The sequence below is a fragment of the Tubulanus polymorphus genome, chromosome 2 (assembly GCF_964204645.1).
Source record: "Tubulanus polymorphus chromosome 2, tnTubPoly1.2, whole genome shotgun sequence".
NCBI lineage: Eukaryota > Metazoa > Nemertea > Palaeonemertea > Tubulaniformes > Tubulanidae > Tubulanus > Tubulanus polymorphus.
In genome coordinates, this window is record NC_134026.1 from 4,374,731 (window position 1) to 4,398,868 (window position 24,138).

General features: G+C 36.9%; 1 protein-coding gene across 3 annotated transcripts; it reads left to right on the forward strand.

The window, feature by feature from the left end:
- Window positions 1-1,956: 1,956 nt before the first annotated feature.
- On the forward strand, window positions 1,957-18,333 carry LOC141898814 (receptor-type tyrosine-protein phosphatase delta-like). 3 transcript variants are annotated; one of them, XM_074784929.1, is made up of 21 exons: window positions 1,957-1,992; window positions 2,343-2,471; window positions 2,591-2,830; window positions 2,915-3,139; window positions 3,237-3,371; window positions 3,446-3,763; window positions 3,840-3,901; window positions 13,424-13,625; window positions 13,743-14,045; window positions 14,145-14,435; window positions 14,798-15,051; window positions 15,345-15,414; window positions 15,508-15,614; window positions 15,697-15,892; window positions 15,990-16,092; window positions 16,184-16,430; window positions 16,567-16,606; window positions 16,774-16,864; window positions 16,994-17,040; window positions 17,264-17,301; window positions 17,386-18,333. In XM_074784929.1, exons 1-21 carry the CDS (start codon window positions 1,983-1,985, stop codon window positions 17,908-17,910), a joined length of 3,633 nt encoding a protein of 1,210 aa, XP_074641030.1. In that variant the 5' UTR covers window positions 1,957-1,982; the 3' UTR covers window positions 17,911-18,333. The 3 variants fall into 3 exon arrangements, with proteins under 3 accessions (XP_074641030.1, XP_074641031.1, XP_074641029.1); XM_074784928.1 differs by lacking the exons at window positions 1,957-1,992; window positions 2,343-2,471; window positions 2,591-2,830; ... (2 more) ...; window positions 3,446-3,763; window positions 3,840-3,901 and adding exons at window positions 11,276-11,396; window positions 11,693-11,821; window positions 11,941-12,174; ... (2 more) ...; window positions 12,790-13,089; window positions 13,170-13,231; XM_074784930.1 differs by lacking the exons at window positions 13,424-13,625; window positions 13,743-14,045; window positions 14,145-14,435; ... (9 more) ...; window positions 17,264-17,301; window positions 17,386-18,333 and adding exons at window positions 4,020-4,157; window positions 4,479-4,548; window positions 4,642-4,748; ... (6 more) ...; window positions 6,588-6,625; window positions 6,710-7,277.
- Window positions 18,334-24,138: the final 5,805 nt, after the last annotated feature.

The window sequence follows — 24,138 nt, forward strand, 5'->3', positions numbered from 1 at the left end:
GTGACAAAACCCGTTTTAACGATTGAGAACATTTGACTTGAGCTGCGCTCGCAGCAAATCCTTTCAATAATCTGCTGAAACATTAAACTACTGCCGCGGAGTTCTCAGTTTTTATCCTTAAGAATGACGCATGAATAAAATAGCGCCCAACGAATCACGCAAGGCCAATGCAGTCTCCCATACCGAGTACCATTGTCATTCAAGTTAGAATTTAATTAAAAAATAATTCGATTTCTTATCTTGGGATTGAAATTTCGGTTCGTCGGTGATAAAAAGGACGAGTGTACCCATATAAGTGGGCTTAGATTTATGACACTGTTTCTGGTTTGAGGTAAGGCTCGAAGATGCCAGGCATCCATTATCCACTACTATACCTGATCGTGCGATATTATCATAGAAAATGACATTTTAATGTTTTTTTCTGTTGAATTATCATCGCGATTGGCAACGCTAGTCGGCTGTATTCTAACGTAATCGTGGGTGAAATTACAATGCAACTGCGAGTCATCAAAAAATCATCAGTCAAAATACATTTTAATTCTGTGCACCATGAGTGATGAGTACACACTGCGGCAATTCATACGAATTTAAATGGAAACTAAATCAGGCAATAACTACAGGTCCAAAGAAACTGTTCACTTTATTGATATGATTCATTAAAATGTGATAAGCTAGAATTAGATACAATAGAAATAGAAATACTAGTGAAGGCGATAGTAATATGGTTGAGACAATTCATTAATGAGTATGATCGTTTTGCGGTTATATACTATTAGACCTTGAAGCCCACCAAACTGTTTATTAGGTGTGCTTTTTTATTTGAACCAGAAATGGAATTTCCGATTGAAATATTGTAGAATGCCAGTATTGAGTAGTGCATGTCGATGAGCTCGTGTGGATCATGAGTGGATGCAGAAAAATTAAAAACCACATTTAACGCATTAAATGGTATTGGTTCGGTGAACTCAGATTTGTTGTTTTCTGTTGCTCCCCATCCACCATTATACCGCTGAGCTGGAACACTGACCTGTGTGTATATATATATATATATGCCCAGTCCAAATTCTGTAAAATTTCTTCCCAGCGATTTCTGATAAATAGCAACGAGTAGCAAGGACGTAGCATTGTTGGCTTTAAACCTAACTCAAAATTTAGCGGTCAGCTGTCGACCTGGGCGCTCTTATTGGACAATAAGAGCGTTCCTTACCCTTTTGTTTTACCCTTAACGTTGAATTGCTACATTACGACATAACACGTGCTAAATATCTAACTTTGAGATATGAATATATTTGTGATTTTTGAGTAAAATACGCTTTTCATAATCTGTAAAACATTTCTACAAAACATATATTTGTTTATCCGAGAAACAACTTATCTTTGATGGGATTTTTTCTAAAAGTGTTGCGACTCGATGGATACCGACACAACTGGGATTTCGGCAACTGGTGAGAACTGGTAGTTTACGGTTTGCCACCAGTTACCTTTATATCCGCTCAAAATAATATAACGAAACTATATATAATACATACATCACATTCGAATGATTATCAATCGGGAAGTTATACAAATATCCGGCAACGATTTTTATATGAATTTGTTTTCATTTGTTTTCTCAATAAATATTAAATTGTGCATACTTACAATACAAAGCATCAGATTTTAGGGGATGGTTTCAGCTCAAACTTCCTCCTACGTATATATATATATATATATATTTATATATATATATATATATATATATATATATATATATATATATATATGTGTATATATATATATATATATATATATATATATATATATATATATATATATATATATATATATATATATATATATATATATATATATATATATATATATATATATATATATATATATATATATATATATATATATATATATATATATATATATATATATATTTGTCGCATCTGCGCATTGGCGCATTGGGACACGAACTGGGTGCGTCCGATAACAGAATGAAGTCTAGTACGTTAGGATTTCTGATTTTTTTGACATTTGCCGTTCGAACCACTGTAACAAGTAAGCTATGCCAGACCAATATGGAAAGCCAGAAAAAGCATTGAAATAATGTTTCGCACTAAGATGATATTGAAGCAAAATTTCAATGCCTTATAAGAATATTTCTTCGTGCCCACGAGCTATGTTTACAATATTACAATAGGCATTATGGGCTTTCGAAGATTAGTGCATATTTATGAATTGGGATAATACTTTAACATATTTCTAAACATGTAAGTGGAAAGTTTTATTTGCTAATTCTAAGTATAAATAGATAATCAATACGTTAGTATTTTGTAAACTGACTATTTTGCTAGGTGTTTGCGATGACAATGCGTTCGGTCCAAACTGTCAAACAGAATGTCACTGCAAAAATGCCTCTAAGTGCGGAGAAAATCTGGCATGCGTATGCAAAGACAAATGGAGTGGACCGAGATGTCAAATCAGTAAGAGTAACCTTCTAGAAAAAATCATTAACACGCGACAAGTTTTTACCAAGCTTTAAATTGGCATTTTCTTATGAAACGTTATCGAATTCTGACATTCGTATCGTTGAATTTTGCAGAGAATGTAGCATCAAATGGCGAGGTGAATTCTTCTAAAATCCTCAAATGGTACATGCGAGGAAACTTAATCGATGGAATAGTCGATAGAAATAGTCTTTTTCACACGGAGCACGTCCTCAGAGCTTGGGCTGTAATTGATCTACAAAAACCATACGTCGTTTCTAGAGTCATTGTTCATGATAGACCTGATGCTCATGTTACCGATGAGAATGCACCATTACCAGAAGGAGATGAATGGAGTATGTTTGAAAATATCTGGATTCTTAAACAAAGCGTTTACTTCAATAATAATTCTGATATTATGTGTTTGCTCTATTTATCAGAAAATAGGTCTCGTGAATTAGATATACGAGTTGGTAATACTAGCGCTATCCCTGGGAGCAGTTCACGATGTTTCTACATCAAAAAACCGTTATTTGGAAAATCCACAAACGGGACCTGTATGAATGGTCCGATTGTAGGGAGATACGTGAGTGTGCAACACAATCTCACACAACCCGAATTCATGTGTTTGGCAGAAGTTGAAGTTTTTGGCTATCCATTCACTCGTATGTATAATTTTGCTTCACGTTTATCGTGGCATTCCTTGATTATAATATTAAAAGTAGTCGTGAAAATCATACTTTTTAATTCATCTTTGACTAGCAAATTGTTCTGTAAAGAACACTTACGGCTGCTTAGCGAAATGTAACTGTTTGGGGAATTCTACATGTGATTATTTGACTGGCAGTTGTCAAAAAGGTTGTGCAAACAGCCACATCGGAAAGAATTGCTTTTCAGGTATGTTATATTTAGAAGTACTCACTGGTTAGTTTCATTATCTTTCAATCAATTAACCGAGATTTGTCAAACAGATTTCAGAGTACCTGGGCTCCCACGTTTGGTGAATAAAACGGAGACCTCGTTGAGCATTGAATGGAATAATTACAACGGACCTAGAGACGACTCCGGCCGCGGTGAAATAAGAAATCTGAAATATAGAGTGAAAATAAGATCATCTGACGGAATGAAGCCATCAGTCGAACTGAACGCGATAGGCTACACATTTAAAGGGCTGAATCATTCGACAAAATATAACATTTCAATGTCGATTGTGGCAGATATAGGTGATAGTACCAAAGAAGGGCCAGACGGACCGGAAGTACCTTTCGTGACAGTCTGCCAACGAAAGTGTGAGTGAAGTAAATGCTAACATTTGAACGAAATAATCTATAATATGCTATTATTTCTGATTATTTCCATCCAAAGCGGTGCCTTTTCAGCCAAAGGTGAAGGAAAAAAATGCATCGACAATCCTATTGGAATGGAAGGTACATCTATAGATTTCGATTTTTTTTTATTTGGAGACATAAACTGTATTGTATTTTATTCCATTGTTTAGGTGGTTAGTTGTTCAATTCTGACTCATCAATTCCAATCTGTTTATAGGACAACGGTTGCCAATATGAATATCTAGTCAGCTACCGAAAAGAATCCGAAAACACTTGGACAAATGTCTCGATTTCCCACAACGATTCCAAGATGATCTTACCGAAACCAGTCCCTTATACTTACTACACAATAAAGGTGATAGGAATATTGAATTACAATGATGTATGAAAAATTCAATTAACTTGCCTTGTTTCTGACGTTTTAATACAAAATGAAGGCCGATAATTAGAAAATTTCCAATTAAGTACTTCGATTAAGATTTAAAAAAATTCTTTTAATACGATACAAATCATCCAACTCAACTGTACGTCGACATCCTTCGACTTCAAAATAATCGGGTTTGTAAGGGACACCAAATCAAATCTATCAATCAAATACGTAAATAAGAGAAAATAGGCTTAATAGTAATACACGAATGGCTGTATATAGTAGTCTAAGTAAGTTACCGTTTTGCAGGTGACGTCTGAAGGAAAGAAAGGTCGAGGTCGACCGAGCAATAAAGCTGTTTTCACCACTGAAGTCGGATGTAGGCATCAAATATCGTCTAACGAAATATCTATATAGGCCGTCGTGTCTAATTTCTTCAGCCATCATTCTATTTATATACGTATCATTTCAGTTCCCAGTGAGGTGGTCAATTTCACAAAAAGCGTCGAATCAAACCATCCCATCCGGCTTGAGTGGTCACCGCCAACGCGGCCGAATGGAAGGATAGAGGGTTACCACGTGAGATGATGAATTCTGAATGATCCGTATACTTGAATCCGGCTATATCAATTTATAAACGTTAATTCATTAACAAATTCAGCTGACGTGCACATGGAGGGAAACATTTTCCGATAGTTCAAACAAAAAGCTTCAAAAAGTGACTAAGTCTACGTTGGAAAGGAAGATGATTTTACCAGAGCTCGAGCCATCTACATATTATGAGTGTACAATCAAAGCTAATACTAGCGTTGGTTACGGGCAAGAAATCACTCGGCGATTTTGGACGTACCCGCATAGTGAGTGTCATTTACTTGAGTATAGATGATAATTCTGTTCATCCTATTAATACATTATCTCAGGTAACGAATTTCATTCTTATCATTACCCTAATAGAACCACAACTATTTGGCAAACCTAAAATCCGCTCGGAAGATACAAGTGACATCAGTGTTACGCTAAGTTTGCAAGAAATCGAAGCCAGGGTTGGAAACATAAGGTAAGTAATCCATTGTTGATTCAGACTACTTTTCTGAAAGTCTTATTTCAATATCATAAATGATTTGTATTTTGTAATTCTATACATGCAGTGAATACCAGATCGTAGTGCAGCATGTACAAGGTGGCCAGACTGGCATCAATGCGAGTGTCAACAGGAAGGACGTGAAATGTGCCCGCGAAAGTCCCCATTTCTATTTGGCTGCAAGTTTCATCAATAAGTTACCGGAAACATTCACAGTCGGAGATGGAAGCGAACATGGACCATGTCCCAATAGACAGCTCAAAAAGGGCGAGACCTATGTTATTTGTATCCGGGCAATCAACGAGATCGATAGGGTATGGATTTGAAACATACTGATAACTTGCAAAAATGCTAGAATAATTTCCGACATTTCTAGCCCTATCCAACATGAATTCACCATGAGATTGCACTATTTCAATCTTAAAATATTGTGAAATATTTTTCGTTTAGAACAAAGAAATCAATGCGATCTGTACAGATAAAGTTACCGGTAAGCCGAGATCAATTCAGGGAAATAAATGACTTATAATCTGAAGGGTCATGGTAAAAAAAATCAAGATTGTCAAAAATTAAAAGAGACATTCCAATACATTTCATATTTCGTTCATCATTTCGTGTTTACAAAACTCAAAAAGATTTTCGAGTCTTGTAACCAAAGAAGCCACACTTATTATTTCGTAAACGAGTCGATAGCGCGTGTTGGATAACATTTTACATTTCTAGTGAAGAAACATGAATCGTATCTTCTGGTTATCATTGTTGCACTTGGATTTACTTTGATCATACTTGTTATCATCATCGTTGGCGTTTACAGGTATATATCTATCTATCTATCTATCTATCTATCTATCTATCTATCTATCTATCTATCTATCTATCTATCTATCTATCTATCTATCTATCTATCTATCTATCTATCTATCTATCTATCTATCTATCTATCTATCTATCTATCTATCTATCTATCTATCTATCTATCTATCTATCTATATATATATATATAATATCGTAATACGATTCGATAAAAACTAGTTCGATATTCATCGATGATTTCTTTGAATTCAGGTACATTAAACGTCGTTCCCAGCAAGAAGGTTCGGGTTCTCATGCAGGTACAATCTTTCTTTATTTGTCACGGTTCTTTTATACGGTACATCATTGTAATAATTTGGCACTTAATGATATTCTCGATATATTATTGATTTTTCAACAAATAGAATATATTCCAGAGAGTATCTAAGAAGTGGAGACGATCGGGATTATTTCAGGATCAGAGAGCTCTTTTAGTATAAATCCACGTAATATTCTTATATCGAGTGTATTTTTTGATTGTTTAGCTAACAGCACGGCCCATCCCGGGGAAATTTACCTTCAGGTTTGTAAATATAAATACATCTTATTTTTTTGAATATTTAGATTTGTGAATCTTAACTACCTGTAGTTTTTTAATTATCTATAGCCTACACCTGCTGATCATGGTGACAGAATCTATTCTACGCAAGAGGATGTATACGAAGACATAGATGACCACGATGACGTAGATATCGTAGATGTCGTCCATGTGGCAGATGTCCCGAACGCTACAGTCCCAGAGGAAGACGTAGATATCAGGAACCCCACAGAAGATGACTACGTTAATACAAATATCAGAAAAGCTACCGAAGATACCTACGTAGTAGCAGATGTCATGAACCCCACGGAAGATGACTACGTTAATACAAATATCAGAAAAGCTACCGAAGATACCTACATAGTAGCAGATGTCATGAACCCCACAGAAGATGACTACGTTAATACAAATATCAGAAAAGCTACCGAAGATACCTACGTAGTAGCAGATGTCATGAACCCCACAGAAGATGACTACGTTAATACAAATATCAGAAAAGCTACCGAAGATACCTACGTAGTAGCAGATGTCATGAACCCCACAGAAGATGACTACGTTAATATAAATATCACAAAAGCTAATTATAAAAGATAACTACGTAGTCGCAGATATCAGGAACCCTACCGAGGTTACCGCCGCTGCTGATTTTAAATAAATTCCTACTCTTCATCCGAGTAGGGTTTTATACAAATAATCTGTATAAAATTCTGCTTGGATGAAGAGTTGGTCGATGATTTGTTTTAAGATTCAATTTTAAAAGAATTTTATCATTTTTTAGATGATGATAATTGTAAATAAGTATTGACTTGTTAGACTGCTATTTGTATGTTTAATGTATTGAGTCCAAACGAGAATTCAAGGATCCACTTTCGCTTTCCCAGGTTGATTTTTGAAAATAAACTTCAAACGTCTAATTCAATTCTCAGAATAGACCCACTATGGAACTGGATACATATTTTTATCATGGCAACTACGTGTTTAGAAAGATAGAATTTTTCATTCATATAATGTATAAACAAAAGGACATAAAAAAACAGAATTTAAATATAACAATTAAACAGTCGTTTGTGTTGATGATGTTTGGTATACCTCGCAGTCTAACTCGGTGATGGCCAACTCAAGCTTTCCTGTAAATAAGAACTCAAAAACTTAACATCTTCGGCTGAAACTATCGTGGGACTTCTTTCGTAATCACTGCGAATTCAAAATTCGAATCAAACTGCACGTCCTGGTCCCCTCCACTCCACTCCCCAAGTACGATGACTCGCTAGATTCTGGATACATCCTCGCCTGCCAGGGCTCGGTTGCCTCCTCTGTAGTTCACTACAGCAGTCAGTTCTCTAAATAAGAGTTCGTCCATATTTTAGAATATAGGCATCAAGACTACTCAGTGTAAGTAATTACTGGGTTCGAACCCGGGACACCTACCCTGTACATCCTTTATTCAGCCCCAGGAGCACTCGGAATCAGTGTCAGAAATTACTGGGTTCGAATATCGGACTCCCAACATTAGACACACATTCTTCTTTCTTCCGCACCTGGGTGTTAATAGAATATTCCGGTAGATGGCTCTCATGCTTATTCTCTACTTACCGTTATGTTTGACGTAAATACTTCTTGATGTCCCTCAATCTCTCGTTTTGGTGATGAGTGTAAATAAATTTCATTTCAATTTCAATTTCATTGTACCGGTATCAACAATCCATGGCTTACCCTAACAAACACTTTATACGTCCATCAGCATCAGGGTCACTCTGAGTTCGAGTCAGTTACTTACAGCTACTACTGTACTTTCGAGAAAGCCATAACTCGAGGAAGAAGATCTCGCCGTGGACTTACACCCGCTACGAAGAGTTGGCGACATCGATACCCTTTACATAAATATTAGAATGTTATTTTATGAAGAAGATTCCGACGATTCTTCACATGTGTATATCGCAAATATTCCAAAATTGGTGGGATCGACAATGGTCAAAGCGAAGTATTTATTACTGGTCTCAATGTTGTTCCCGGAAATTTTCTGCGGAGTTCAATTATCAATCAATATTGACATTTCCATTAAATTTTTCAGAAGGTTATTTCGTTTCAATCGGAATAATCATTCTACTTAATTAAAACGGCACGAACGAGACGATACACGACTGATAGACAAACGCCGATGGCGGAACGCGTAGACCAACAGGGCCGTTCAATAGCAGATCAATTCGATTTATAGAATTTCTTAAACATCCGATATTATAGTATCGATAATATACATAAACGATAAGGGGAAAGATCACTTAAATTGAATGGCAAGAACAGGGAGAAATGTTCCGTAAAAATGAATATCTCGTGAAAAATGAATATCTTGTTTTTAGACGAAACTTGAAAGTTGGGGCCATCGAACGAAGTTGGGGCCATACATACATCTGCCAAAAATATTTTCACGAGCGGTATCCAGCCACCCAGCGATTTCTCTCTACTTTAGGATCCTATATCGAAATGCTTATTTATTTTGGTACACAATGAAATAAAAGGTTTGATACGTCTTCCAAAATAGAAATGTTTTGCAACCGCAGAAATAATTATAGAAAAATACATACCAATAAGAAAAACTCAATAACATCGTCCATTATCATCAATCCGTCGTTATAACTCCTGAATTTGACCAGTCGTTGCTTCGGCATAAGATTTCTAAAAGCTGAGCAGATTTAACGCGATAGCTGTGACAAAACCCGTTTTAACGATTGAGAACATTTGACTTGAGCTGCGCTCGCAGCAAATCCTTTCAATAATCTGCTGAAACATTAAACTACTGCCGCGGAGTTCTCAGTTTTTATCCTTAAGAATGACGCATGAATAAAATAGCGCCCAACGAATCACGCAAGGCCAATGCAGTCTCCCATACCGAGTACCATTGTCATTCAAGTTAGAATTTAATTAAAAAATAATTCGATTTCTTATCTTGGGATTGAAATTTCGGTTCGTCGGTGATAAAAAGGACGAGTGTACCCATATAAGTGGGCTTAGATTTATGACACTGTTTCTGGTTTGAGGTAAGGCTCGAAGATGCCAGGCATCCATTATCCACTACTCTACCTGATCGTGCGATATTATCATAGAAAATGACATTTTAATGTTTTTTTCTGTTGAATTATCATCGCGATTGGCAACGCTAGTCGGCTGTATTCTAACGTAATCGTGGGTGAAATTACAATGCAACTGCGAGTCATCAAAAAATCATCAGTCAAAATACATTTTAATTCTGTGCACCATGAGTGATGAGTACACACTGCGGCAATTCATACGAATTTAAATGGAAACTAAATCAGGCAATAACTACAGGTCCAAAGAAACTGTTCACTGATATGGTTCATTAAAATGTGATAAGCTAGAATTAGATACAATAGAAATAGAAATACTAGTGAAGGCGATAGTAATATGGTTGAGACAAGTCATTAATGAGTATGATCGTTTTGCGGTTATATACTATTAGACCTTGAAGCCCACCAAACTGTTTATTACGTGTGCTTTTTTATTTGAACCAGAAATGGAATTTCCGATTGAAATATTGTAGAATGCCAGTACTGAGTAGTGCATGTCGATGAGCTCGTGTGGATCATGAGTGGATGCAGAAAAATTAAAAACCACATTTAACGCATTAAATGGTATTGGTTCGGTGAACTCAGATTTGTTGTTTTCTGTTGCTCCCCATCCACCATTATACCGCAGAGCTGGAACACTGACCTGTGTGTATATATATATATATATATATATATATATATATGCCCAGTCCAAATTCTGTAAAATTTCTTCCCAGCGATTTCTGATAAATAGCAACGAGTAGCAAGGACGTAGCATTGTTGGCTTTAAGCCTAACTCAAAATTTAGCGGTCAGCTGTCGACCTGGGCGCTCTTATTGGACAATAAGAGCGTTCCTTACCCTTTTGTTTTACCCTTAACGTTGAATTGCTACATTACGACATAACACGTGCTAAATATCTAACTTTGAGATATGAATATATTTGTGATTTTTGAGTAAAATACGCTTTTCATAATCTGTAAAACATTTCTACAAAACATATATTTGTTTATCCGAGAAACAACTTATCTTTGATGGGATTTTTTCTAAAAGTGTTGCGACTCGATGGATACCGACACAACTGGGATTTCGGCAACTGGTGAGAACTGGTAGTTTACGGTTTGCCACCAGTTGCCTTTATATCCGCTCAAAATAATATAACGAAACTATATATAATACATACATCACATTCGAATGATTATCAATCGGGAAGTTATACAAATATCCGGCAACGATTGTTATATGAATTTGTTTTCATTTGTTTTCTCAATAAATATTAAATTGTGTGCATACTTACAATACAAAGCATCAGATTTTAGGGGATGGTTTCAGCTCAAACTTCCTCCTACGTATATATATATATATATATATATATATATATATATATATATATATATATATATATATATATATATATATATATATATATGTGTATATATATATATATATATATATATATATATATATATATATATATATATATATATATATATATATATATGTATATATATATATATATATATATATATATATATATGTATATATGTTTTTGTCGCATCTGCGCATTGGCGCATTGTAGCTGTTTAGACGCTGAACTGGTGGGACACGAACTGGGTGCGTCCGATAACAGAATGAAGTCTAGTTCGTTAGGATTTCTGATCTTTTTGACATTTGCCGTTCGAACCACTGTAACAAGTAAGCTATGCCAGACCAATATGGAAAGCCAGAAAAAGCATTGAAATAATATTTCGCACTAAGATGATATTGAAGCAAAATTTCAATGCCTTTTAAGAATATTTCCTCGTGCCCACGAGCTATGTTTACAATATTACAATAGGCATTATGGGCTTTCGAAGATTAGTGCATTTTTGTAAATTGGGATAATACTTTAACATATTTCTAAACATGTAATTGGAAAGTTTTATTTGCTAATTCTAAGAATAAATAGATAATCAATACGTTAGTATTTTGTTAACTGACTATTTTGCTAGGTGTTTGCGATGACAATGCGTTCGGTCCAAACTGTCGAACAGAATGTCACTGCAAAAATGCCTCTAAGTGCGGAGAAAATCTGGCATGCGTATGCAAAGACAAATGGAGTGGACCGAGATGTCAAATCAGTAAGAGTAACCTTCTAGAAAAAATCATTAACACGCGACAAGTTTTTACCAAGCTTTAAATTGGCATTTTCTTATGAAACGTTATCGAATTCTGACATTCGTATCGTTGAATTTTGCAGAGAATGTAGCATTACATAGGACGGTACATACAAGTAAAATCTGGAGCACAATGACGGGAGAAAAGTTGGTAGATGGAGTCAAGAATAATTATTTTAACACGGACAAAGTCCCTAATGCTTCGGCTGTAATTGATCTACAAAAACCATACGTCGTTTCTAGAGTCATTGTTCATGACAGACCTGATGCTCGTGTTACCGATGAGAATGCACCATTGCCAGAAGGAGCTAAATGGAGTATGTTTGAAAATATCCGGATTCTTAAAAAAAGCGTTTACTTCAATAATAATTCTGATATTATGTGTTTGCTTTATTTATCAGAAAATAGGTCTCGTGAATTAGATATACGAGTTGGTAATACTAGCGCTATCCCTGGGAGCAGTTCACGATGTTTCTACATCAAAAAACCGTTATTTGGAAAATCCACAAACGGGACCTGTATGAATGGTCCGATTATAGGGAGATACGTGAGTGTGCAACACAATCTCAAACAACCCGAATACATGAATTTGGCAGAAGTTGAAGTTTTTGGCTATCCATTCACTCGTATGTATAATTTTGCTTCACGTTTATCGTGGCATTCCTTGATTATAATATTAAAAGTAGTCGTGAAAATCATACTTTTTAATTCATCTTTGACTAGGAAATTGTTCTGTAAAGAACACTTACGGCTGCTTAGCGAAATGTAACTGTTTGAGGAATTCTACATGTGATTATTTGACTGGCAGTTGTCAAAAAGGTTGTGCAAACAGCCACATCGGAAAGAATTGCTTTTCAGGTATGTTATATTTATAAGTACTCACTGGATAGTTTCATTATCTTTTAATCAATTAACCAAGATTTGTCGAACAGATTTCAGAGTACCTGGGCTCCCACGCTTGGTGAATAAAACGGAGACCTCGTTGAGCATTGAATGGAATAATTACAACGGACCTAGAGACGACTCCGGCCGCGGTGAAATAAGAAATCTGAAATATAGAGTGAAAATAAGATCATCTGACGGAATGAAGCCATCAGTCGAACTGAACGCGATTAAAGGGCTGAAACATTCGACAAAATATAACATTTCAATGTCGATTGTGGCAGATATAGGTGATAGTACCAAAGAAGGGCCATACGGACCGGAAGTATCTTTCGTGACGGTCTGCCAACGTAAGTGTGAATGAAGTAAATGCTAACATTTGAACGAAAATATCTATAATGCTATTATTTCTGATTATTTCCATCCAAAGCGGTGCCTGTTCAGCCAAATGTGAAGGAAGACAATGCAACGACAATCCTATTGGCATGGAAGGTATCATATAGATTTTATATTCCTGACAATTGTGCTTATTTGAAATCTTTTTCTTGTAAACATAAACACGTTTGTATTTTATTCCATATATTAAGGCGATTAGTTTTCTTGATGAAGCTGCTGTGCATTTTCGGGTTCATTGTTGTCATTAAGTAATTATGTCTTTACTCGTCAATCTCAATCTGCTTATAGGACAACGGTTGTCAATATGAATACCTAGTCCGCTATCGAAGAAAATCCGAAAACCCTTGGAGAAATATCTCAACTCGCGCTTCGGAGGTGATTTTACAAAATCTAGTCCCTTATACTGACTACATGATAAAGGTATTGACATGGAATGGGTCAGAATGGGCACTCATGGATAAAGAATTAGAATATAGAACCGCTGAAGGAGGTAATAACCATTCAACCACTTATATAGCGGGCAGTAGCTCACGGCTCAAAAAAAAAGTTAAACCCCACATCACTTCGTCTTTTTCCAATCTGATTTTATGATACACATCCGTTTCAGTTCCGGCGAAGGTTCAAAATCTTACAGTTACGTTTTCAAACGCAACCTCTTTGGAACTTTCATGGAAACCGCCAACTACCGCGAATGGGATACTATCAGGATACATTATTTCGAAGAAATTGATACGTTATCAGGCATGTTCTGGGAATAGTGCCGAAAATAGTACGACTTCTCATTTGAATAGAACAAACAGTAGACTAGGTAACTTGCAGCCGTTTGCTGAATACAATATCACGGTACAAGCAAAAACTAAAGTTGGACCGGGCGAAAACGTGCATCTTAGCCACTCAACAAATGAAACAAGTTAGTACAAATAAACCGAAACTCGGCTACGGGATAAACACTATAAAGGTGAATTAAAATGATGACCAATAACATTCTTGAATTTTCATATATTTTCAGCGCCACACCCGACAACACGCCCGCCTGTGGTAAATATTAACGCCGGGGAAATGGTGTTCAGCAACATAAGTTGTAAAAAGATGAATGGACATTGGGAAAACTTCGTACTCAAATATAAGAATCTTTGGAACAACACCGAAATTGGGCCTATACCAATGAATCGGTCAAGATACGCAATCTCGATGCTTGGTTTGGAACCTAACATGCTCTATGAGATACGGTATGCGTGGAAAAACGGTTTTGGTAGCAGTGAATTTTCGGATCCTTTGATCTATCTAACAGAAGAAACGGGTAATCACGTTTGTAATTTTTTCCAGTCGTAAATATCATTGAGTGAAAACCCTGAAATAATTCAAACAACTGCTATTGTTTGTTTCCTTACGTTTCGGGTGGAAGCATCGTCAGAGTTTATTTGAAAATGAACATTTTCCGGGTATTTACTCTCAAGGGTAATCACATTTCTATTTCATTTTCGTATCAATCTATTTAATTAATTTACAATCTGATGGTTGTACGTTATTTCGTGGCTATCAACCTACTAAGATAGCTACACAAGTATTAATGTCGTCTTCTTCCTCGTGATTTAAGGACTAATTAAGCATTTAACTCAATTTAAAGCACCCTATCTTGTTTTTTTTCCTTCCAAATCTCAGTTCCAGATGCGCCTATCTTATCCAGCGAGACGTCCGTAGACTCGTCGTCGATAAAAGTCAACTGGACACAACCAGTGCCGCCACGCGGAAACGTCACCGCTTACACAATCAGTTGTACAGCAACCGATGTAAAAGAAACTATAGAGACTTTGAATGTCAGCTCCCTGGAATTTACTCCGGCAAAAAAGCCCGGCGGCAAATGGTTCAAATATCGAATGCGAAATCTTACTTCACATGTCAACTACACTTGCCAAGTATGCATTTGAGGAATTAATGGAGATAAAGAACCCTACGTTTTTTCCCGGTTATTTACAAATCAAATGCAATATTCGATTAACCGTATTCGAAATTGTTTGTGACGTTTTAATAGAGGATGAGCTCTGCAGCGATAATCTGAGTTTATGTGAGAAACGGAACCGAAATTTCCAATAATGTACTTCGATTTAGATAAAGTAGAAATAATACGAGAGAAAAATAGGCTGATGTCGAAGAATTTATATATGATGAATGGCTATATATGGTTTAAAAACAAGTTACCGTTTTGCAGGTGATTGCTAAAGGAAAGAAAGGACAAAGTCGACCGAGCAATACAGCTGTTTTTATCACTAAAGTCGGATGTAGGCATCAAATATCGTCTAACGGAATATCTGTATAGGCCGTCGTGTCTAATATCTACAGCCATCATTCTATTTATATACGTATCATTTCAGTTCCCAGTGAGGTGGTCAATTTCACAAAAAGCGTCGATTCAAACCATCCCATCCAGCTTCAGTGGTCACCGCCAACGCGGCCGAATGGAAAGATAGAGGGTTACCACGTGAGATGATGAATTCTGAATGATCCGTATACTTGAATCCGGCTATATCAATTTATAAACGTTAATTCATTAACAAATTCAGCTGACGTGCACATGGAAGGAAACATTTTCCGATAGTTCAAACAAAAAGCTTCAAAAAGTGACTAAGTCTACGTTGGAAAGGAAGATGATTTTACCAGAGCTCGAGCCATCTACATGTTATGAGTGTACAATCAAAGCTAATACTAGCATTGGTTACGGGCAAGAAATCACTCGGCGATTTTGGACGTACCCGCATAGTGAGTGTCATTTACTTGAGTATAGATGATAATTCTGTTCATCCTATTAATACAATATCTCAGGTAACGAATTTCATTCTTATCATTACCCTTGCAGAACCACAACTATTTGGCAAACCTAAAATCCGCTCGGAAGATACAAGTGACATCAGTGTAACGCTAAGTTTGCAAGAAATCGAAATCAGGGTTGGAAACATAAGGTAAGTAATCCATTGTTGATTCAGACTACTTTTCTGAAAGTCTTATTTCAATATCATAAATGATTTGTATTTTGTAATTCTATACATGCAGTGAATACCAGATCGTAGTGCAGCATGTACAAGGTGGCCAGACTGGCATCAATGCGAGTGTCAACAGGAAGGACGTGAAATGTGCCCGCGAAAGTCCCCATTTCTATTTGGCTGCAAGTTTCATCAATAAGTTACCGGAAACATTCACAGTCGGAGATGGAAGCGAACATGGACCATGTCACAATAGACAGCTCAAAAAGGACGAGACCTATGTTATTTGTATCCGGGCAATCAACGAGATCGATAGGGTATGGATTTGAAACATACTGATAACTTGCAAAAATGCTAGAATAATTTCCGATATTTCTAGCCCTATCCAACATGAATTCACCATGAGATTGCACTATTTCAATCTTAAAATATTGTGAAATATTTTTCGTTTAGAACAAAGAAATCAATGCGATCTGTACAGATAAAGTTACCGGTAAGCCGAGTTCAATTCAGGGAAATAAATGACTTATAATCTGAAGGGTCATGGTAAAAAAAATCAAGATTGTCAAAAATTAAAAGAGACATTCCAATACATTTCATATTTCGTTCATCATTTCGTGTTTACATCATTTCGTGTTGGATAACATTTTACATTTCTAGTGAAGAAACATGAATCGTATCTTCTGGTTATCATTGTTGCACTTGGATTTACTTTGATCATACTTGTTATCATCATCGTTGGCGTTTACAGGTATATATCTATCTATATATATATATATATATATATATATATATATATATATATATATATATATATATATATATATATATATATATATATATATTCATCGATATTCATCGATGATTTCTTTGAATTCAGGTACATTAAACGTCGTTCCCAGCAAGAAGGTTCAGGTTCTGATGCAGGTACAATCTTTCTTTATTTGTCACGGTTCTTTTATACGGTACATCATTGTAATAATTTGGCACTTAATAATATTCTCGATATATTATTGATTTTTCAACAAATAGAATATATTCCAGAGAGTATCTAAGAAGTGGAGACGATCGGGATTATTTCAGGATCAGAGAGCTCTTTTAGTATAAATCCATGGATTATTCTTATATCGAGTGTATTTTATGATTTTAGCTAACAGCACGGCCCGTCCCGGGGAAATTTACCTTCAGGTTTGTAAATATAAATACATCTTATTTTTTTCAATATTTAGATTTGTGAATCTTTACTACGTGTAGTTTTTTAATTATCTATAGCCTATACCTGCTGTTCATGGTGACAGAATCTGTTCTACGCAAGAGGATGTATACGAAGACATAGATGACCACGATGACGTAGATATCGTAGATGTCGTCCATGTGGCAGATGTCACGAACGCTACAGTCCCAGAGGAAGACGTAGATATCAGGAACCCCACAGAAGATGACTACGTTAATACAAATATCAGAAAAGCTACCGAAGATACCTACGTAGTAGCAGATGTCATGAACCCCACAGAAGATGACTACGTTAATACAAATATCAGAAAAGCTACCGAAGATACCTACGTAGTAGCAGATGTCATGAACCCCACAGAAGATGACTACGTTAATACAAATATCAGAAAAGCTACCGAAGATACCTACATAGTAGCAGATGTCATGAACCCCACAGAAGATGACTACGTTAATACAAATATCAGAAAAGCTACCGAAGATACCTACATAGTAGCAGATGTCATGAACCCCACAGAAGATGACTACGTTAATATAAATATCACAAAAGCTAACTATAAAAGATAACTACGTAGTAGCAGATATCAGGAACCCTACCGAGGTTACCGCCACTGCTGATTTTAAATAAATTCCTACTCTTCATCCGAGTAGGGTTTTATACAAATAATCTGTATAAAATTCTGCTTGGATGAAGAGTAGGTCGATGATTTGTTTTAAGATTCAATTTTAAAAGAATTTTATCATTTTTTAGATGATGATAATTGTAAATAAGTATTGACTTGTTAGACTGCTATTTGTATGTTTAATGTATTGAGTCCAAAACGAGAATTCCAGGATCCACTTTCGCTTTCCCAGGTTGATTTTTGAAAATAAACTTCAAACGTCTAATTCAATTCTCAGAATAGACCCACTATGGAACTGGATACAGATTTTTATCATGGCAACTACGTGTTTAGAAAGATAGAATTTTTCATTCATATAATGTATAAACAAAAGGACATATAACAGAATTTAAATATAACAATTAAACAGTCGTTTGTGTTGATGATGTTTGGTATACCTCGCAGTCTAACTCGGTGATGGCCAACTCGAGCTTTCTTGTAAAAAGAACTCAAAAACTTAACATCTTCGGCTGAAACTATCGTGGGACTTCTTTCGTAATCGCTGCGAATTACTTTCGGGGAAATCCAAAATCTGAATCAAACTGCACGTCTTGGTCCCCGCCACTCCACTCCCCAAGTACGATGACTCGCTAGATTCCGGATACATCCTCGCCTGCCAGGGCTCGGTTGCCTCCTCTGTAGTTCACTACACCAGTCAGTTCTCTAAATAAGAGTTCGTCCATATTTTAGAATATAGGCATCAAGACTACTCAGTGTAAGTAATTACTGGGTTCGACCCGGGACACCTACCCTGTACATCCTTTATTCAGCCCCAGGAGCACTCGGAATCAGTGTCAGAAATTACTGGGTTCGAATATCGGACTCCCAACATTAGACACACATTCTTCTTTCTTCCGCACCTGGGTGTTAATAGAATATTCCGGTAGATGGCTCTCATGCTTATTCTCTACTTAACGTTATGTTTGACAATTGTAAATACTTCTTGATGTCCCTCAATCTCTCGTTTTGGTGATGAGTGTAAATAAATTTCATTTCAATTTCAATTTCATTGTACCGGTATAAACAATCCATGGCTTACCCTAACAAACACTTTGTACGTCCATCAGCATCAGGGTCACTCTGAGTTCGAGTCAGTTACTTACAGCTACTACTGTACTTTCGAGAAAGCCATAACTCGAGGAAGAAGATCTCGCCGTGGACTTACACCCGCTACGACGAGTTGGCGACATCGATACCCTTTACATAAATATTAGAATGTTATTTTATGAAGAAGATTCCGACGATTCTTCACATGTGTATATCGCAAATATTCCAAAATTGGTGGGATCGACAATGGTCAAAGCGAAGTATTTATTACTGGTCTCAATGTTGTATCCGGAAATTTTCTGCGGAGTTCAAATATCAATCAATATTGACATTTCCATTAAATTTTTCAGAAGGCTATTTCGTTTCAATCGGAATAATCATTCTACTTAATTAAAACGGCACGAACGAGACGATACACGACTGATAGACAAACGCCGATGGCGGAACGCGTAGATCAACAGGGCCGTTCAATAGCAGATCAATTCGATTTATAGAATTTCTTAAACATCCGATATTGTAGTATCGATAATATACATAAACGATAAGGGGAAAGATCACTAAAATTGAATGGCAAGAACAGGGAGAAATGTTCCGTAAAAATGAATATCTCGGACATATTTATATACACACAGCGTGTAATTGAACGTAATGAAAAGCACGTAGTAACCCTTCATGTCAATATCGTCTGCATTTATGAAGAGTGGAGACTTTTATCATTCGTAAATTGGATGCTAGGTGCACGCGGGATTCAATTTACCGAGGGGTGATCGATACTTTTTTTCCGGAGACTCGACTTTCTTCTGCCTCCGACAGGGATCGGCATTTACATTTAGATTGGGGCTTTCTAACGCATCGAAACTGACACCAACTTCCCGTCTATGTCAGCAAAATTATCCCCCCCGTACACGGCGAAGTCGGTGACAGATGCCGGCATTAGAAAGGTTTTACGCTCCGTTTATTCCGTGCCGGTGGAATTAGAAAACGCCGGTCAACACAAGAAATCGTACGTCGCAAGGAATACCAACGGAGAGCAACCAGGAAACGATTCCATGTATTTTCCGGCAGCGGTCTACGTGTTCTGACTGCTACTAATAACAAGTGGGCGACGCAAATGAGCTCGAAGTGGAAAGTTGGCCTAATCGGCACATAATGAAATTAGCCACTGAATTCGTTTTTGTCCGTCTTACGTATACGGTTAATGGGGTGACTGGAATATCGGTAATCTCTAGGTTACCTCGTCGATTATCCCAAACCTCCGGTCGATAACCCAGAGCGGTTTTTGCAGTAAGAAAAGAATTTACTCGGATTTCTAAGCCAACTGCTCGTTGCGTATATACATCTCCTGTCTGCTCGTTTTGCATGTAACACACATAACGAGCATTGAACAATTTATTTTGAATCAATCACTCCGCATCCTAAAAGCTAACGTTGCATAATATTCGACTCTGTTAATCTTCTGAACGTCTTAAATGATTCCAATGATTTCTAGACCCACTAAAACTAACTTAAGATGTAAATAGACGAGCGATTGTTATCAAATCTGTCTACGAGGTGTTAAACAGGGGGGAAACTAAACCCGCGTATACAACGAACGGATATGCCGAATAGACAGTCGCACCGGTGACACTTTTACAGCGAATTAAGACCTAGGTGTTTAACGTTCAGGATTATTTGCAAACTAGATCTGATTTATTCGTAGATTATTCATGATCCTCGCCTGACTTTCGAGCCTCTGCGAACATAACGTATACCCGCAGCGGTAGCGGCCGGCCGGCGCGAAGATGCATCGGATATTCACAAACTATTAAAACGGCTGCCAATTTCTTCGCCCCGGGTTGGTGATATATGATAAATAGTGGCGCGTTGATACTGTTTAGTATGGATAGGTCCTATCGCGCAATTTTACACTGATCACCGCGTAAGCTCTTATATAAATTGCAGGAATTTTGTCAGATTACACTAGCAATGAATATATCCATCATTTACTGGATTCATTGATCGCTGTCACATTCATTTTCTCTTCGTACCCCCGTTCATTTTACCGAGATCCTGGTCGTTTGGTATATCGTCGCTGATAATTCAATGGGGGTATAGAATTACAAATCTTAACCATTGCTCATCTCCAATAACAAGGCTTTTCTATAATTTGTCTCGGACGTCGTCGTCCGCATCTAGCCCGTAACACAACACCTATAGCGCAAGTTTTTGATCTTTTGTATTAGACATTACGCTTCCTCGAACGGCAATAGAGACACGGATTACATCAGTAAGTTTATTGTAATATAACACGTTTTGTCTTTTTTAATATGAATATAAAGTGTGATGTGTAGGCCTAGTAAACAAAGAAGCCCGAGATGATTTTCTTCGATGATGTTATTCGTAGCAAATTACAGCACAAAAAAACCATCATACTAGCTAATCGAGATGTACAGGCCCACGTGGTGAACAGGAATAGATGCAGGAACGACTGAAATATAATCTAAAGATTCGTTCACTTTACTTTAGTCCGTGCGCCGTATAAATAGCAACCACGTTGAACATATTCTTGTTACATCACGGAGATCACGTGCTTCGAATATCATTGACAGCAGAGCGCTGATTGAGCGGGAATCATTCGAAATTTCTACCATTTTTCTCGATGACGAGTAGAGAAGCACCCGAAAGATTTAGATAATATCTTCCCACGTCTTTAGATGTATGTCTGGTTGATGAATTGTCGCTAGTTTGAAAAACAGTAAGAGAATGTGGTTTGGCCGTCAATAGGCATATTATATATCAAATTATCATTAAGATGTGTCAGCAAACCGCGAACTAAGAATGCCTGTTTATAGCCGAATATACTTGACAATCTGATGGTGACAATGATAGGAGCCTTCTCCGTGTATTTCTACGCGCGAAAAGTAATTGTATCTTCTTAACTAGTATCCGCGTGCAACTTCTGTGTACGACGTGGACAATCAAATTAGTACTTATAAAGATTCCATCTCTAATATCGGCAGATGCGGAACTCATAATTAATCGCCGAATATTTGATTACGTTTTCATCGAATACGATTGATTACACGCGTTGAGATTTCGATCGCCTATTGATTTCTGGTGAACAATCGGAATCCGTGCATGCTATATAGTAGAAAAATGTATCATGTATTATTTGATACCCTGATACTATTGCGAGAACAATACACTTAAAGGCGTTACATTTTAAACATTCGCGAGAAAATAAAAGGGAATTTCAGTTCGATAATAGAATGCAGTACTGATGGACAAATCGAAATTCTGATATATTTCTATCTCTCTGTTTTGATCCAATCGATTCGATCCACTCGGTGATAACATTCGAGCTAGAAAATTGAGGATTTTATATATAATTTGGCATGGTCGTTGTAAGTAAGGTCTTTGAATTACTTACAGAGAACTTGGAGTAATCTGTTGAAGTGTTTAATATGAGGTATTATCCGACGTATAGTTTAAGTTCGGACACACACAAACAAACCGTTGTCAATATCGTACGCGCGTTGTCAATATAGTTCTATTATAAATAGGGATAGTTTGTCGGTTTTGCTCCATCGGGTCATCCCGCGTCCAGACAATCTAGACTTGGTGACTGCACGATCGGAACTAGCGATACAGATATATCGATAAAACGATATCAATGTTTGCTGCATTATTTTTTCATCGCTATGAAGTATGTTGGTGGATATTGGGGACTCGAACCCACGCGACGATCTCGCTCCCACTTTTCTCCTTAAACCTGCAACAGTTTGAATATTACTTTATATATTCTATGCTTTGTAAGGACATTTTTTCCGACAATATTCCCTCCGAAGAGCTCACATAATCGCATATAAAGTAGGCCTATACATCCTTTCAGAGAACAAGGATGAGGCTTTATCGTATTACTCGTGCTTTATATCCTTCTGCGATGCTTTCCAGTTACGCGTTTATCGTAGGTTCTGCATTAGAAATCCGACTCCGGCTAAAGCCGGGCTATCAAGGATTACGCTCTTGTGTCTCTGTTTGGCAAATATACACAGATTACGGTGGCAGGTGAACAAGAAATCCTGTTGAATTCTACGCAGCAAACCAAAATGCCTCATCGATTTCCAAACCCAGTATTTTCTTTAGGAACTGCGGGGTACATGTTATCGATAAACGGTCAAAACGTCTGATGCCGTAATCTAAACATTCAGGGGCCATTTGGTCGATATCCAACTAGTCAGCGATATCAACCATAAGAACTGCTTGGATTTCTATTTGTTGCATAGTGGGCCATATCTATCTTAAGCGCGTGATTTTCTTAATTTCCCCGTTTTGCTTTAGTTTGTGTTGCCCGTTGAGTATACCTATATGAAGATCTTTCGACCGGGTCCTGGAGCAGTATTGGGTTCAATTTCGCGGGATGAAATGTATTCTAATTGTTTTTCTTGGACAGAACGATCCGTGTTATGGATTTCACTCAAGCGTCGATATAGCAGACGCTGACACCGTCTACATGTTGATCGAGTAAACATTCCTAATATACCCCTCCGGTATTCGGAACCGGCAAAATAAATGTTACGATTGTGCGGATCTTTGCTCTGTTCAGACCTTCGGGTCTTGATCAAACTGTCGGTTGTGTACGCGACAATGTCGTGTTTCAACAGCAGCGTTAGTTTGAAGATGGAAAGTGAAAACCATTGCGGTGATAATCTCCGAGATTCGAATATTATGTATAGATAATTCATATCAAAATCCAACGTTAACACTATTACGTCCATGACAACGTGACACAAACCAGAGCCGGATACCAAGTCGGTAATACCGTCGTTTAAGCCTGCAGTGAATTGACATGTAGTTAGTATAGGTTTTTTGTCATCGGATGATACAAGAAACAGCGAAGGGTTTTGGAAAAAATTTTGAAATTAGATCTACGTATATACGAATGACAGACGTAAGGCAATATAAACGACAGATTAGAGAATTGGATAGCTGTTTTATGAGTTACGACGACAATGACTATCCAATTACTAAAACGGAATAAAAAGACGGCTGGACGAAATGTTTGTTAAACGTATTGCTTTATTTTTACAAAATATATAGAAAGCAA

Excerpts from the sequence above, each read along its gene's own strand:
- LOC141898814 (XM_074784928.1), top strand. The coding sequence starts at position 11,333 with ATGAAGTCTAGTTCGTTAGGATTTCTGATCTTTTTGACATTTGCCGTT. Across the intron at positions 14,046-14,144 it reads CCACTCAACAAATGAAACAA|CGCCACACCCGACAACACGC; the intron begins GTTAGTACAAAT and ends ATATATTTTCAG. Across the intron at positions 16,607-16,773 it reads CTGTACAGATAAAGTTACCG|TGAAGAAACATGAATCGTAT; the intron begins GTAAGCCGAGTT and ends TTACATTTCTAG.